The 17,473-nt window shown below is 41.2% G+C and overlaps 1 protein-coding gene across 4 annotated transcripts in view; it reads left to right on the plus strand.

Annotated features, from left to right (window-relative positions):
* The window catches only part of ltbp1 (latent transforming growth factor beta binding protein 1), a 144,007-nt gene extending 128,568 nt beyond the window's left edge, over positions 1 to 15,439 (plus strand). For all 4 annotated transcript variants that reach the window (XM_080036965.1, XM_080036966.1, XM_080036967.1 and 1 more), the window contains 10 exons: positions 1,530 to 1,658; positions 4,339 to 4,476; positions 5,222 to 5,383; positions 6,384 to 6,473; positions 7,468 to 7,596; positions 8,677 to 8,817; positions 9,259 to 9,435; positions 10,152 to 10,313; positions 11,875 to 12,024; positions 12,709 to 15,439. In XM_080036965.1, the coding sequence (XP_079893091.1) occupies positions 1,530 to 1,658; positions 4,339 to 4,476; positions 5,222 to 5,383; positions 6,384 to 6,473; positions 7,468 to 7,596; positions 8,677 to 8,817; positions 9,259 to 9,435; positions 10,152 to 10,313; positions 11,875 to 12,024; positions 12,709 to 12,881 (1,451 nt within the window). In that variant the 3' untranslated portion in view covers positions 12,882 to 15,439. The remainder of the gene's footprint in view (positions 1 to 1,529; positions 1,659 to 4,338; positions 4,477 to 5,221; positions 5,384 to 6,383; positions 6,474 to 7,467; positions 7,597 to 8,676; positions 8,818 to 9,258; positions 9,436 to 10,151; positions 10,314 to 11,874; positions 12,025 to 12,708) is intronic.
* The last annotated feature ends 2,034 nt before the right edge of the window (positions 15,440 to 17,473 follow it).

Raw genomic sequence — 17,473 nt, forward strand, 5'->3', positions numbered from 1 at the left:
TAGTTCACTGAAAATGTAAAATGAGCTGAAATACAAGTTGCTGTGTCAAAACTTGACAATTCAAGGCAACTAGCCGCACTGCGAGGCTGTAGCTCACAACCTGTTTTGAACTTCAATTTCTTTTTTTGAGGCATACGAAATGATACAGATATCCAGAAAGGAAATATCACAATATATTGACATATCGATTTGTCAAGCACAGCTGTAGTCTAACAATACTGATTCCAAATTAACGAGAGCATGTGTGTGTGTTCGTGGTATTGTCACCCAGGGCTACATTGTGGCCCACTGATGTGTTTTAAGCCATGCTTCTTTTCTATGAATGGCAATGTCAAATATATCAATGACTATTGGACAGATTTATACAGGAATTCTATTATTATTTATACAATATGAGCGTTTTTTTCAACTGTTCACACCACTTCTGGCTTTTTTTTTGTTAACACTCTGCCCTGACCATGAAACAAAAAAAGTTGAATTTATGTGACATACACTGTATATGGTGCTCCTATTTTCTCCACCATGTCTGTAGTATGTGCCTCTCTAGCAGGGCTGTTTCTAACACCCTTTCCTGCTGTAGAGAATAAACAGAGAGAAAAAGGAAAGCAAGAAGAGGAAAATAATCGGACGGAAGCCTTTGAGCTGGCTGTCTAGACAAGAATGAATATTTGTTGCCGTCTGCCTCATGATTTATGCAGGGGGCTCAGATTCAAGGGGGAGTGTGTGTATGTCTGAGCGTCCACTCTTATGTAACCATTTCATGTATTTACTATTTACAATTGACACCAGCTGCTGTAATTGTAAAAAAAAAAGTCAGCATTCTTTGTATGCCTCTGAGCCAGTGATAGCCCCGAAGGCATTATGCTTTAGGGGGGTTGTCCATCCGTACGTACACCTGTAGGTACTTCCATATGTGCATACGTCTGTCCATCCATCCTTGCCTTTCTTCAATATCTCAAGCACGCTTTGTGGGATTTTCTTCAAAGTTTGCACACATGTCGACTCTAACTCAAAGATGAACTGAATAGGTTTTGGAGGTCAAGGTCACTGAGACCTCATGCCCCATGAACGCAATATCTCATGAACCCCTTTTAGGGATTTTCGTCCAATATGGCACAACCCCACACATTGGTTAGAGGGTAAAATGATTACATATAGAAGGTCAAAGGTGAAGGTCCCTGTGACATCACACATCTTAAGAACGCTTTGAGGGATTTCCTTCAGAGTTTGCACAAATGTCAACTCTGAGTCAAACATGAACTAAATAGAATTTGGAGGTCAAAGGTTACTGCGACCTTACATTGTTGATGTACAGACATATTCATGAGTGTATGTTTTTTGAAAATGTATATGTTTGAATCTGCACGCAATCAAAATTTAATTGTTTGGTAGATTAAATCAAGAACAATAAAGTCAAATGTCAGAGAAAGAGTTAACACTGAGGTTTATTGTACTGAGTGTTGGAAAGGAGGGGACAAAACAAGTTAAACAATAATTTAATATTTCTTGTCTTTGTTTGTTTTTCCTAGATATTGATGAGTGTGGGCTCAATAGCACTCTGTGTGGGCCCCATGGCTTCTGTGAGAACATGCTGGGGACTTTCCGATGCCTCTGTGAGCAGGGCCACCAGGAGACCCAGGACGACAAAGGCTGTGTTGGTAAGCACTCACGTTTTTAGTATGTAAATAGTAAGCTGAAGTTATCGAGCTATCATTGACAAACGTAATAGTTTAAGATAATGGGCGAAGTGAAATATATGGAGGTTTTGAAAATAAACCTGTGTTCCTTTGTCCCTTTAACGTTAATTTTTTTTATTAAAGTAGTGCCTTATCACTGTAATACATCTTATTAGTGCAAAAACGATCAAAATGGGATCATATAAATATGTAGCCTGGAAATCCAGACCCTGATATCTTGAACGATATAGGGTCTGGCCACGATCAATAGTAATTTCCAACTCAAGGGGCGGCTCCTACTCGTGCATTTCAAATGCCAGTGCACGCAGTTGGATAGCACTACAACCAATCAGAGCGACGCACAAGGTGACGTATTAAGCCCCGTTCGTTTAGCGAACAGCTGTTAAACTGTTAAATTAAACGTTTGCCATGGTCGGCAAATCAGAACATTCCACTTACTTGCTAATGAAAGATTTGAGTGCCGTCTTCCAAATCGTAAAGGGTCGAGGCCAAAGCAGTCTCAAACTCACACAACATATCCGCAGCCATCTTTGATGTTTACTATCACGGCTTCGACGTCGCATGCACGTCACTGTCGTCATCCGGTTACGGCCGCCCCAGAGCACCATACAAAGGGCTCTGGCCCGCCCATATTAGATAGAACCAATTGAAACGTGAGTCTGGGTTTCTGGACTTTCTGAAAAAGCTTCAATGGAGAGTGTTCAGACCAACAGGCGCAGCAAATTTAATTTGCCAGCGCCTAGTGGCAGGTCTGGGAATGCCAGGCTAATAAATATGATGATTATGACTGAAACAAGAAATGACGACTTGGAATAATCCATCGCCCCTGAAAAATTCCAGAAAAAAAAAAAAAAATACAAACAATGGCGATAGATAGCGATCTAATGTGGTACAACAAAACAAATGAATGTGATCAGAAACATTGTTGTCTCTCTCGCGATCTAGCCTGCAAACAAAGACATTTTCATCGATATGTGAGGGCATCCTATAGGCTCCTCGCAGACTTAACCCACAGACACACCTTTTCCCCAGCTGGGACACAGGAATCAATCACCACACTACACATCACCACATCATTCAGAAATATTCCTCAGCAGAAGTTGATTGAGTTCATACTTCATCACAATTCATTCCATAATTCATCATTTCAACCATAATATAATATATTTACTTTGAAAATATTCAAAACAAAAAACTATTGAATGGCTCCAACAGTTAGGTTAATGCTTATTTAATGCTCGATTAGCATTAACTAAGCATTAACTTACTGGTATGCTTAGTTAAGCATTACGTTAACTAAGCATTTCAATGCTAAACCGACTATTAACCATAACTAAGCATTTACAGTTAGTTAATGTACCCTTATTGTAAAGTGTTACCGTTAAGGTAAATGAAGGCCCAACGCATTATTGGATCCTTTAGTGTATTACCTATTACCTTTGGCCTTGTTTTTATCTGATAATCTTTGAAGTATTGTGGGCACATAACATGGAGCTAATGCTGAAAAAATCTGTGATTTTTCCTCAAAGTTTGGTTTGGCGTGAGCCTGGGCTAATGGGTGCTGGTGGTTTCCTAAATGGGCCCCTGCAGGTCCCAGCTAGCCCAATATCCTCCAGCAGGAAAAGACGGTCAGAGCAGACTTTCCCCCTACTCAACCCTCCTTAATAGAATGATAGAAGCCTTCCTGCACACACACACACACACACACACACACACACACACACACACACACACACACACACACACACACACACACACAGACACACACACACACACAAGCACACTTTTATCCACATACCTTTTTACACACACTTCCCATCTGCCCTTTGGCAGTGCTACTGGGGTCCCACCCAAATTGCAGTGCAGTCAGCTGCCAAACCATCACTGTACTGTGGTTTAGCACAGATGGACTCACTTACACACATACAAACAATTCTTGAAAACCAACAGTGGTGGTGTACCGCGCTAACCGTTCAGAATGCGTGTCGTCTCTCTGTCTTCCTTCCCCCCCATTCTGCCAACTTTTCTCTGCTTTCCCTCTCTCTACTGTTCCTGACTTTAACGTTGCTTCCCTCCATCCGCTCACTGTATCTGGTCTCCTTTCCCATTTTTACAAAAGAGATTATATCTAGTCCTTCATCTCTCATCATGTTCCTCTTTACGGTGAATAGTAGAAAGGGTGTAAAAGCCCCATTTCCACTCAAAAACCAATATCTATGACCAGGACCGTGAACAGACATTGGGGGACAGGGAAAATGATGTTTGAATGCAAATTAGACTAGCTCGATTGCTAGCAAGTAGAGGCTACAGAGGTTAAAAATGAGAAATGACAACGTATCTTACTGACCCTAATTAATTTAATTTTTTTTAAATGGATAAGGCATATGTCTATGGATACTACTATATATTTCTGTCTTTATATTTTTTAAAGAATTCAAATAAAAACTATATTTTATATATTGATTAAGGGTATTTTTGGACTCTGTGGGCACAGGGGTAAAGGCTTATAGCCCCCCTTGGGTCCTATTTCTGCACGTGCCTGTCTATGTGACCAAACCCTTGTCCCACTTTCGTCCCTTTCAATGCACTGGGAATGACAATAATAGTGTAATGAATATGTTGTTGTGTTCCTTCTCCACAGATGTGAATGAGTGTGAGGTGGTGAGCAGTGTGTGTGGCGAAGCCCAGTGTGTGAACAACGTGGGCTCCTACCGCTGTGAGTGTCCCAGCGGACAGGACTATAACATGATGATCGCCAAGTGTGAGCCTGCCCCCACAGGTCAGCCACCTTCACCTTCTGTACAAGTTAACAAAGAAAGAAACCAAAGACATGAGGAGTACAACTGTTTTTCACCTCATTTATCAATACAAGGGTGTGAATTGTGCTACACAATCTTTATACAGTAGATAGGGACAGGAATGCAACACATGTTCTTACTGATAACAAAGACCAGCAAACTTGCCCGCATGCCCAATGCTGCGTTCGATTGTACTCGGAAAATTGGGAACTTCCGACAAAGGCAGTACGCACAGTGATCAGTAAACAGAATGATCTTATCGTCAATTTTGAAAATTCGAGACCTAGGACCATGTCTTATCAAAACAAAACAAAATAAAATAAAATTCCATGCACTGGAACACATACTGCTCTTAACTAGGTACTACCAAATCAGAAGTTCCCACCATAGCTTTACCTCACTCTTTGAACTTAACACCAATTTAACTTTTATTATCTTACTGATTACAACAACTACTTGGATAGTTCTTTCAGAATTCCTCTTGTGTGCAATGTAACTAGGAGTTTTGTTTCTGTGGTAACGCTGCACATTAGGAACACACTTGTATTTACAGTAAAGAGGGTATGGAAATGCATTCTACGTCCGCAGTGGTATGTGTCAGAAACAATTGAGGAACGTTTCTCAAGGAGGTCAGCTTCACCAAATGATATCCATAAAACCCGTGATTCGAGTGACAGCTACTGAGCTAAACTGCAATGAATTTATTCTTCTCTCCCTGTCTCCCAGTGTCAGCAGTGGAGCGCAAGGAGTGCTACCACCGTCTGAATGATGAGAACCTGTGTGAGAGCGTGCTCACCAGTCATGTGACTCTGCAGGAGTGCTGCTGTACTCTGGGAGCCGGCTGGGGGGACAACTGTGAGGTGCACCCCTGTCCTGTTAACGGCACAGGTGAGGAATCTGGACAAGAACTATTAGAAATATATTTAATACACACCTTGGGCTATATTCCAATTAAAGCTGGGGTATGTGATTTCTGATTGGTCAAAGTTAACATGAGCTGTACACTTTGACCAATCAGAGCGAGGCTCCGATTATCTGTTCTTATTGGCTGTTGGGATTGTCCATTCAATTTGGCACGACTTTGTTGGTGTAGAGCGTGTCAGGGAGGGACCAAAGAGAACAAGTGGAGCGGTTGAGGTATTTGGATTCGAATCACTATCCCAACTGCCATTTTCTCCCCAAATCCTCCACCCCAGCTTTAACACCAGTGAACCACGATCATTTAAAAGCATTGTTATCAAACCTATATGAACTGTATCTCATCTCATGAAACCAGAAGGCAACAGTTCCTCTGTTGAGTTAGTTTAAGAAAGTGTGCAGCAGCGCCACAGAAAAGAAAGGTCTACTGGATATGGTAGCGTTAACGCGTTAATCGCGATTAGTTAAAGTCGGAGCATAACACAGTTTATTTTTTTATCGTTTTATCTCGCGCTTCAAGGCACTTTCAGTGGTCCATCTCCGCTCTGCCGTGGCAGCAGAGCTGATAGCTTTGACTCTAGTCACTGGGTCTCCATGATACACAAGTCTTCTCTTCTCACCCAGCGAGTGAGACAGCAAGTCAGAATAAAACACACTCCAGATTGGATGTGACTACCTCAACAAAACATCATAATGTATGGAGCCAGGATGTCAGCAGGGCCAAGGTTTACAGATTGTGAATCATGGACCAGAAGAAGCTCATCATTGAGTAAAAAGACAACAATATGATTTTACACTCACACACACACACACACACACACACACACACACACACACACACACACACACACACACACACACACACACACACACACACACACACACACACACACACACACACACACACACACACACACACACCTCAGAGCACGATGGCTGGTCCAAACCTTCATGTCCTTCCCCCTTTCAGACCAGTTCAATCAGATGTGTCCATTTGGAAAAGGTGTTATTCCCAATGGAGACTCCCTGTATGGAGAACCCACCGCTGACCACTACAAAGGTAAGACTACGCTACTTCCACATGCATAACGTCCCACATACATTACACAGATTAGTCTGTAGTGTTAATAGGAATCTTTGGTGACATCACAGCAAGTTCAGACTTATATTTCTCATTTATGTCAAAGCTACAAACTGCTGTTGGTAAAATGTTGGTACATTTTTGTACAGTTTCAGTTGTCTTGGTTGGCGTTATACGATCGACTTTGCTAAACAAACGCTAGACGCAAAAGCTAGAATGTTTTCGTGATACCTTTTGTTTGTAGATTGTATTCAGTAATTAGACTGATATTAGACCCAGACTCATAAATAGGGCTGGGTATCAAGTTCGAAATACTTTTTAGGCACTGACCGAGATGCCTACTTGAAAATGAAAACAATGTCTTGTGGTTCAACTGCAAATTTTAATATTGAAGGGGTTAATCTCATCAATCTCAGTGAGCCAATAAGAATGTAGCATGCTTGATGTGCCGAGATGTAAAAGTGTTGGTGATTGGCTGTGTGGAGGCATCCAGGAAAAATATATAACGTGACAACATGGGTTACACAGTCTGCATCAGTGAGCCTTACATACTGACTGTCACCTTTTCATTTTCACCTGAAAACTATTTGCACTTGTTCATTGTATTGTTTCCATTGTGTTCCTTTTTGCTGGTGTATTTTGTTGGAGCTGCAGTGGCTCAGGAGATCGCTCCATTTGTGCTGATCTGAAGGCAGGCAGTTCCATTTCAGCTACTTTAAAGTTTGATTTATTGATATCATGTAAACATGCCAAGGAGCTAAAAGATCTAATGTGTAATGTCATCTTAGCTATCGGAAAAAAAGTATTGGTCAGGAACTGGTTTGGAAGTCAAGGAATCTGTATTAATATCGCTATCGAAATTTTTTGAACAATACCCACCCAGCACTAGTCTACTGTCTCCCAAAAAGATAGCAGAAATGTCAGCACAGAAACAACAATACCAGTCACTCGTGGCTCTCCATTGTGTTTGCAGATGCAGATGAGTGTGCGCTGTTTGGCCAGGAGGTGTGTAAAGGAGGCTTCTGTCTGGACACTGTGGGCAGCTATGAGTGTTACTGCAAGACCGGACAGGACTACGACCCTACCAAAATGGAGTGCAACGGTAGGGTAGCAAAAAGAAAGGCTGGGTTTGTGTGTGTGTGTGTGTTTTTGTTTGTGTGTGAGAGAAACCCTGTATTTAAGATGTTACAACTTTCTTACAGGTGCTCCGAGGAACTTTCAGTTTTTGTTCATTATTAGCGCCCCCTTTGGACAAAAGCGGTAGTGTTTTTACTACACCAGCTTTAGCTCCTGGGTGAGCGTACCCATGAGAAAGGCATTAAGAAAAACTATATAAAAATAGCATTCTTTGCACTGATGGTCTCGTTTGCTGTTACATGTAATTTATGATCATCAGAGAAAAACAATTAGACTGTTTCAGAAATATATAAAAAAAAACTTGTAGCACCTTTAAGTTAAGTTTCTTTATTAGGCAATTTACACAAGGCACATTGCAATCCGTTCTTTGCATATCCCCTCACAAGTTACCACACTTCGTAGGGGGTCAGAGCGCAGGGTCAGCCATAGTACAGCCCCCCTGAAGCAGTTTGCGGTTAAGTGCCTTGCTCAAGGACACAATGGGAGAGATGGTGGGCACCGGAGATGTAATAGCAGCCACCACTAGTTTTACTACAAACACCCTCCTATCCGATGCTGCCAGGGATCGAACCAGCGGCCTCATGGTTACTGGTCGCTGTCACTATCAGTGGTCCAAGACTCTGTTGGTAGATAACTTTCTGTCAAATCAGGTGCTGTGTACAACATTCACAACACAGTAGTCAGGCATGGCAGAACAACATGACTGACGTCTGAGCCAGGAAGAATACACATCCACATTCAGTACAGTATCTGAAATACAGTGTTCAATTGTAGCTGTAAAGCTGTCAAAACAGGAATCAGGGTTGCAACCTCAGATCGTCTCTGTGGTAGCTCCGTGAATGTTTAGAATATTTTCATAGAGCAAATGTTATAAAATCATTGAAATTGAAAGATTTAAGACATTTATATTACATAACCTTACACATTGCTGTTCCTTTTTCAGCTGAAGAGTTAGTTATAGCTACAAGTCAATAGTTAAAGTGTGTGGAGAAAGTCCTCAGACCTATTTATTTGATGAAATGTGTTTGCTTTTGTCCCCCTGTAGACATCGATGAATGTCTGGACGAGTCTGTGTGTGTGGATGGAGAGTGTATGAACACAGACGGATCCTACATGTGTTTCTGTACACATCCCATGGTGCTGGACCCCAACAGCAACCGCTGTGTCTTTGTGCCCGAGGTGGCCGGTAAGAAAGACTTTTATACACACTTTGAATTTAAGACAACCATTCACAGGCTGCATTTAAAAAAAACAATTGCCTCCAGGGTTAGGGTTAGGGTTGTGTACAATTCTTGAATTTTGACATTTTATATCTCAGTAAACCCTTGGTGACCTCCTGCCTAATTTAACTCTGACCTACAGTAACCCCTCCCTCCCCCCGCCCCCCCACACACCTTCTTAATAGAGTACCCATCAAAACAGCGCCTTTTGCCACATTCAAACCATTGTTTCAGCTTTTTGCCGCAATTGCGTTATAGTAACAATGTATATCATACGAGAAGTTAACACCGGTATATGAACCGATGTACCGCCCACCACTACTAAAAAATGTGGATTTAATTACATTATCATGTGTTTTTTATGATTGTGTGTGTGTGTGTGTGTGTGTGTGTGTGCATGCGTGCAGAGCAACACGAGGTGGAGCAGAGCGACTACCAGGGGATCTGCTGGCAGACGGTGACTGACAGCATGACGTGCACGCGGCCGCTGGGCTCCAACAGGAAGACCACCTACACAGAGTGCTGCTGCCTGTACGGAGAGGCCTGGGGCATGGACTGTGCCCTGTGTCCACCCAGGAACACAGGTACACACACACACACACTCACTGCTCTCTGGGGATGGGAAAAAGCATAACAGTGAATGCTTAGGTAATGCTTATTAAGCATTAAGTTAGGAGTGATTAACGATTGGTTAATGCTTAGTTTATGTTTATTAAAGGTTCAGTAAGCGGAATGGTCAGTTTAGCTAACTTCCTGTCAGTGACTGCAGTTAGCAGTCACCTCGCTCGTCCCCACGTCACCACATTAATGCACTGCGGTCTTCAAGCAGCGAGTTATCTTGCATCATCTCAGATCCATAAGTGTGATAAAACATGATAAAAACCATCAAAACAGACATTGGGAAAGATTTTTACCTGCTCCGCCATTGTAGGCGCATACACATTCACCCATCTGTCGCTATGCACGTGCACCGGCAGTGAGGCGGGTGCCGGTTTGTAGCGTTCTCTCTTCTGATTGGTTATCAGTAGTGGGATCCCCGAAAAGTTTATTTGCCGATTACATGCAGAGCGAGTGACTGAGAGATCGGCTTTATGAAACGCGCTCACTACATAAGTGATCTCTGTATGAATAAAGAGCGATTTAACACGTATGTTAACATAAATAAATCACTTACTTCACCTTTAAGCATACATAAGCATTAACCGACAGTTAATTAATGTACCCTTATTGTAAAGGTTTACCCAGCACATTGCGGCAGTTGTTATTCAATGATGTGTATCTCTGTGTGTGTGTGTCTCAGAGGACTATGCCTCCATGTGTAACCTCCCCATGGGTGAGGGCCGGCGGCCGTACGGTCGAGATGCTCTGGTAGCCGGTCCGGTCCACGAGTATGAAGGTGAACCAAACTATTCACCATCCACTGAACAGGAGGCTGGCCTGCCTTTCTACGACAACGAGGAGCGTGAGTCTTTCTATTCTATGCATACTGTATATTAGAGGTACACTATGTAACTTCGGCTGTGTCAGAGAAGTGAACATTTTGTAAGCTTTATTCTCCTAACTTAAAAAAAAAACCTGTTGTTGTTTACAACAGGAGGGCCCACAGTTTGGTGTACAACACAACAGATTCTAATATTAGGGTGTATTCACACTGGGAAAGTCCGCTAGTTCACTTGCTTTGGTCCAGACCAAATAGAGTTTAGATTTTTTTGTTTGTTGGTGTGGTCCACTTTCATATTGCCCCTTTTGCAAGTGAACCAGCATTACGAAGTAAACCCACACGTGATCTGAGGTCATTCATTCATTGGACAGACATTCTGGGGTGGAGAGAAGCAGAAGCACGAAGTGAAAACTGCGAAATATATAACTGATACGATATGGGGTTAAAAATAATAAATACATAAAAAGGCCTACATCTAGCCTATAAATAAATAAATAAAACATACAATTATGGTTGTTACATATGGTTATAATATGTAAGCCTGTGTCAATGTGTGGCTTGTAGCCTATGATGTGAAACATAATATTTACTGTATTTTTGCTGCTGGACGCGCGGCTCGCGAGGAATAGGCTCGAGCTGACACACAGCTGATTTAGCCGTGTGTCAGCTGGTTGTGAGTTTGGCGCGGCTCAGCTCCAAACTGACACGGGGATAGTATTGATGGTCCCGTAACATGGGATGCAAAATAAAAACACACACTTCATACAAAGCGCAGCGTGAACCTGTTGTCACTGTGCGGGAGACGCTCCCCTCTCCTTCATCTGATCGCTGAACACATCAGCATGTTTACGCGTCTCTATCAAATGTAATATATTCGCTCGGGGCTCCCGGTCAAACCACAACTAATCTTCCTAACAATGGCGACAACATCACTTTCCCATAATGTGAAGCTGACAGCGATTTATTAAAAAAGAAAAGGCACAGTGCTTCCTGCAATTCAGTCGGATTGAGTCCGGCCAAATTCACACCACAAACGAACTGCAGCAGAGTGCGTATGGAAGCGCATCGAGACTACCTCTTCAGCTGGGTCTCGGAGCGCTTGTTTGGTCTGCCCCCGAGTGCGATTGCTGTATTCACTCCTGCCTGAAAGATGCGCACCGAAGGCGGAAGTGCATCTGAGTTCGTTTCAACCGAACTAAACACGGCATGTGTGAATACACCCTTAGATGTATTGTTTTGTTCCAGTTGCCTCAAAATAATTTAGTTTTGGACAGATGACGATAGAATTATTCAATACTTAGAATTACATGTAAAGTAAAGGTGTTTTGTTATTGTAACCTAACCGCAGGCTCAGCGAATGTACACAACAAACTCTTGAAACTGCATAGTGCATATTTAAAGGTGACATTTTCTGCTCATTTTCTGAAACGGTTTTCATATGTTAACACGAACCCAATGAATCCATTTAAACACATTTCTGCTTCTTCTCTTCTCTAGAATCCCACGTTAATTTTGCTTAACATCTAAAAAATAGTTTCTCATCATGATTCAGCTATTGTACAATTCTCGTTTTATTCCTAAGCTCCATACAGGGCCTTTGAAGGTTTACAAGCAGAGGAGTGTGGGATCCTGAACGGCTGTGAGAATGGACGCTGTGTCCGTGTGCAGGAGGGTTACACCTGTGACTGCTTTGATGGATACAGCCTGGACCTGTCCCGCATGGCCTGCATTGGTAAGAACATCATGCAGCAGCAATACAGAGTGACTAGGGCTGGGTGATATGGGCTAAAAATAATATCTTGATCATTCTGGACTATATCTCCATAGAAGATATACTTTGTATCTCAATATATTTTTAAATCTCCTCTAAAGCACATCGTAATTGCTCAATTTCAGTTTTTTTTATTGCATAACATCACATCAGTAAAAATGTGTTTAGTAGTCCCTGCGAAATGTGCCTGCATGTACAATGCATTACATGAATCAACATCTTGTTTATATTTGTGGGCGCTTTCTATTGGAACAATTTCAAACTTGGCACATGGCAAAGCTTTTTTGCGCAACAATTTTCATGTTTGTTCCACATCCTTCCCCACTCCCAATACAATGGGTCCAGCGCTAGTTTATTTGGGAAACAAATTTAGTCTTTTTCCATCTTCTGTCTATCTGTAAAACATGACTCATTATAACCACTATTGATTGTAACCACAGCAATGTTGAGCTGCAGCCAGATACATAATGATGGGCTAAATCTTGCATTCTTCACAGACCCAGTCCAGTAAATAAATAAAGCTTACCTTACGCTACACAGTAACTGTGTTCCTGTCTGCCTACATTGGTATTTACAAAAGTCAGTAAATGTTTTTTTCGTTTTTGTAACGTTTGAAACGTGTCATGTTATTCCCTCTGTCCACAGACGTGAACGAGTGTTCAGAACTCAACAATCGGATGTCGTTATGTAAAAATGCAAAGTGCATCAACACGGTGGGCTCCTACCAGTGTGTGTGTCTGCCGGGCTTCAAGTCCTCCGACAAACCCAACTACTGTGTGGAGGCAGCCACTCACCACACAGCAGCACGCACACAGTGAGCATGGACAGACACTAGGGGGCGACACAGGAGACACTAACACCACATACACAGACAAACAGACACACACACACACACACACACACACACACACACACACACACACACACACACACACACACACACACACACACACACACACACACACACACACACACACACACACACACACACACACACACACACACACACAGGCTTGTATTGCAATACTTCCACAGGCTGCCAAATCCTCAACACTAACCTGAAGGTTTGATTAAAGCATCCAGCAGCATTCCCAAATCCCTAAAACACTTGGAGGAAAGTTAAGAGATTGGGGGGGCCATATAAAAACAATGAAACTCTATAGATAATCTTAGCACTTAGAACCTCACCTCTAATCGTCTTAATTCTAAGACCGAAATCCACAGCTGCTGTTTACCAGTGTCATTATCATTTATTTCCCTTCTGTTTTACATAAATATTTATTTGTTTCTTTTTTACAGTAATTGTCGAGTTTTGTTTACTATATTAAGTTCATTTATTGGTTTTCAAATGTGGACAATCTAAAATAACCCTTTCCTTAATAGTATAGGCCAGGTGATTCTACTGGCCTTATATTGTAAAAAAAAATAAACAAAAAAAAACACAATCATTTTCAGAGACGGCCGGGGTAACCTTGCTTCTGGTGTCTTTGATTATAGAAATAGTTTAAGGATAAGCTTAGTTCCTAAAGTTACACGGAAGAGTTCACACTGAGTTGAGTGAGTAGTAAAAATTATGATTCATAATGTTTATAAAAACACGCTATGCATTGTAGTCTGGAAATGGCATGGATGTATTCCAAGAACTGGACACTGGTCTTTTTTGGCTCTGCGAAAGAATCACAAATTACAAGAAAAAAAAACTCATAATATGAAAAGTCATAAATTACCTTATTTACAATTGTTGAGTGTTTTTGGATATTGCATGAGTCTCCTCCACCCACATGCTTAGCTTAGTTTAGACTGTTAGCATGCTAAGTGCTAACGTGCCAATTAAAACTGAACACAATTGGCACCACATGCTGATTGTCTGTCATGAGTGTGGCAGGTATTTGCTCGTGAACCAAAGTTCTGGACAATTTATAATCTCGAGCAGCAATCTTTCCAAAACATGAGACAGTCTCCTAAAAGCTCAAATGTCAACCTGCTGTTGGCATTAGAGGAGAAATCAGGAAATCACCAAAGTCATTATAAATGTACCATTTTGGGAACATAAATGATTGTATCAGATTTTCTAAAGGAATCCATTCAAAATGCTGAAAAATTCCCAAAGAAATTAAGTTTGACCAAAAGACAGTGTCTTGCCTGGAGCCCCACAGTTAGCTTGACTCATAAGTGTAGCAATGACTGCTTTAAAAAATCCTTTATAAGATGTTCTACCTATGCATTTATTATGCTGCCGGAGAAACTAACCGGCCAAGAAATGACGTGTGTTTTTGTCCAGATGAGTCAATGTAATTTAGGTTAAATAATCCTAGATGAAAAACTCAAGAAGTGTGAATCACTTTTTTTGGTCCTTAGTATAGAAATACAAGCATGTGCGCACACACACACACACACACACACACACACACACACACACACACACACACACACACACACACACACACACACACACACACACACACACACACACACACACACACACACACACTCACATACACTCTTACTTAATCAAAGCCCGTATACTCTGCACTGTATAAGACACACACTAAATGAAACAAAATGTAATTTACTTGAGATGAAGATTCAACTTAATCTACTATGTGGTGCCTTTTGTGGGGAATAGAAACACAGAATTGTATAAAATGTACGTTTTGTCTGTTGTTGCTTTTTCTTTATTTTGTTTTTAAGTGGAGTTTTTATGTGTGTAATGGGGGGGCCGTTTTTTTGCTCATTTTAAAGTATCGACAAACCCTATAGACATGCGCTGGGGGATCCGGTTGTTATTTCTTACCCAGTCAAAGTGATTGTGGATATTTAATTCTGTGAAGAGGCCAGCTGTCTGCTCCCTCTCTTCCTCCATCGCCAACCCCTCCCTCCCTCCGTCCAACATAAACAAAAGCTTGTTTTTTTCTAGACTACAGCGTCAACGGATCAATAATATACATGTTAATGCATTAAAGACAGTTGCTAATGTAAAGTTGTTAGAATAAGCTTTTTGTGAGATTTGATCTTCTTTTTTCAATGGTAAAAATGCAATCATATGGTAAAAGTACTTCCTGTCTGGGACATAACACAATGCCAAGTTCCATGTTTTTCTTACGCAGAACTAACATACCTGTTTTTTTTTCACCCTGGTATTCCTTCCCTTCTTCCTTCCCCTCTATATGTGTTAAGATGACTTTAAGGAATTTTTATTCGTCATACTTACTCTTGTCTGCGTTTCACTGCAAAGTCTTGCCAGGTTGCAAAGCTGCTATGGGACAGCGATGGGAGAGAAGCAACGTGTACATTTAAACAAAAGAGTGGAGGAGGGAAAAAAATGGCTGATGTATTTGTAATTTGTACATGAATAAATAGCTTTTTTTTCTATGGATTCATATTACAGTGTACATTAAACACCTTGGTAATAAACCACAAATTGTGATATTTACATTGGCTAGCCTGACTTATTTTTTTTTACTGGCTGAAACATGATACGTTGATAAATACTTTTTCTATTTTGACACTTGCCAAATTTGATTTCAGCCATAATGGGATTCATGTCAATAGGCTGTAGATGATATTATAAACAGTATGGCTAGTGATGGTTTTTGAAATGATTGTAGTAAATTTGTTGATGGATATTAGAAATCAAACTTTGTAAATGTAGTCACACAGTAAAGTAGCTATGAGGGACTTTGAGTTTATGTCGATTCTAGCGGCACCTTTGGACAAAAGCAATGTTTTTACCAGCGCCCTAGCATGAGCCGGTGCAAGCAATTGTTTAGGAAGCAGGTGAATACGTCCTTGATAGGAAATGAAAATGAGGTAATGTATATTTACTGTATATGTGACTTTGTCAGATTAATAATTGTAATATGACCATGGTGAAGCAGATTAAACTATGATTGTGTTCAGGAATCACAGGTCTGCTTGCCCTAAATCGTTCCTGGGGAAATTGGACCCTAGCAAAGGCATTTATAATAACTACACATAGCATTCTTTTCACTGATGGTTTCATTTGCATTTATGATCATCAGAGGGAAAAAAATTGACTGTTTCGCAAACATTTAAAAGTTCCTCTTAGGAGGTAATACAATTAAAAAAAATCAAATAAATTAAGAATACTAATCAAAATCTAGTGGAACATACAGAATGTCAGACCACAACAATATTCATACGAGAACATTTCCTGTTGTCCTCATTAGGAGCTACACAACCATATACCACCAAGTCATAGATGTTTTGACTGAAAATGTCCCTATTATGTGTTATGTATAACCTTTACAGAACCTTAAGGAAGGTGCCAGTGTGTCTTCATTGTGCCATGTGTGTGTTTCTGTTATCAGTGGCTTTAGTGAAGCCAAAATACAGACCTTTGCACCCAAGGTTTACAGTGAAGAATATTCCTGGAAGACTTTTCATGCACTGGCTCATTTCCACAACAACGGGACATTTCACAGGATAAGATTTTAGATCATGTGATCAATTTTAGGGTAGAATCTGAGTTTTTTTTCTCTCTTTCTCAATGTAGGCACGTCTTAATAAGGTCAACTGTATAACTATATTAAAAAAAGGTAATTTCACTTGTAAGGAAAATCTGTGTGTGTGTGTGTGTGTGTGTGTGTGTGTGTGTGTGTGTGTGTGTGTGTGTGTGTGTGTGTGTGTGTGTGTGTGTGTGTGTGTGTGTGTGGATGGGGGGGTGGAATGGGACACGGAGAACATGATGCACGTATACAGTGGCGAACTTAGCCATTTGGGGGCTCCAGGCGAACAGTCATTTGGGGGCCCTTGCAAGGCCGTAGGATTATATAGGGACGGTAGGGTCCCGACCCTACCAAAATCCAGCCTCTACTGTGTAGTCCCTACCAATAATACACCCGCTGTCCGTATTGTTTAGGCAATAATTATAGTACACAAAGGGTTAAAAATCAGTCTCTGCTAGAAGTCCCGCCTCTAAACAACTATCGCGCTTTGATTGGCTGTAGCGGTTTCCCGCAAACCTATATTCAACCTGATTGGCCGTCCCCGCTGTCACTCCATCTGCTTGTTAAAAAAAAAAAAAAGCTACCGGTGTCGCGCCAATGTAGTTATCCCTGATAAAAATTGTATCCCCTGTCCGCGCCCGCTCGCATGCATTCATTGCAGGCGGAAGTAGGCTACATGCTCAGCTCTGATTTCACCCCGTTCACTCAAGGCTGTATTAAAAGTACATGGTTCCTAAATGTTGGTAATCAACAAGGTTGTAAAGCAGTCACTTCGGGCACATCTGTCAACATCTAAATGATTTTATTCTTCCTACGTGTTGACGATCTTTATAAATTCAATGCGCCAATCCACGTTTCAGTTGCAAACTCTGCCTTTCATTGCCCTACACAAATAACTGAGAAAAATAGACAAAACATGTACCCCTTCTCTATGATGCACA

Source organism: Ammodytes marinus, assembly GCF_949987685.1.
Source record: "Ammodytes marinus genome assembly, chromosome: 11".
NCBI classification, from domain to species: Eukaryota; Metazoa; Chordata; class Actinopteri; order Uranoscopiformes; family Ammodytidae; genus Ammodytes; species Ammodytes marinus.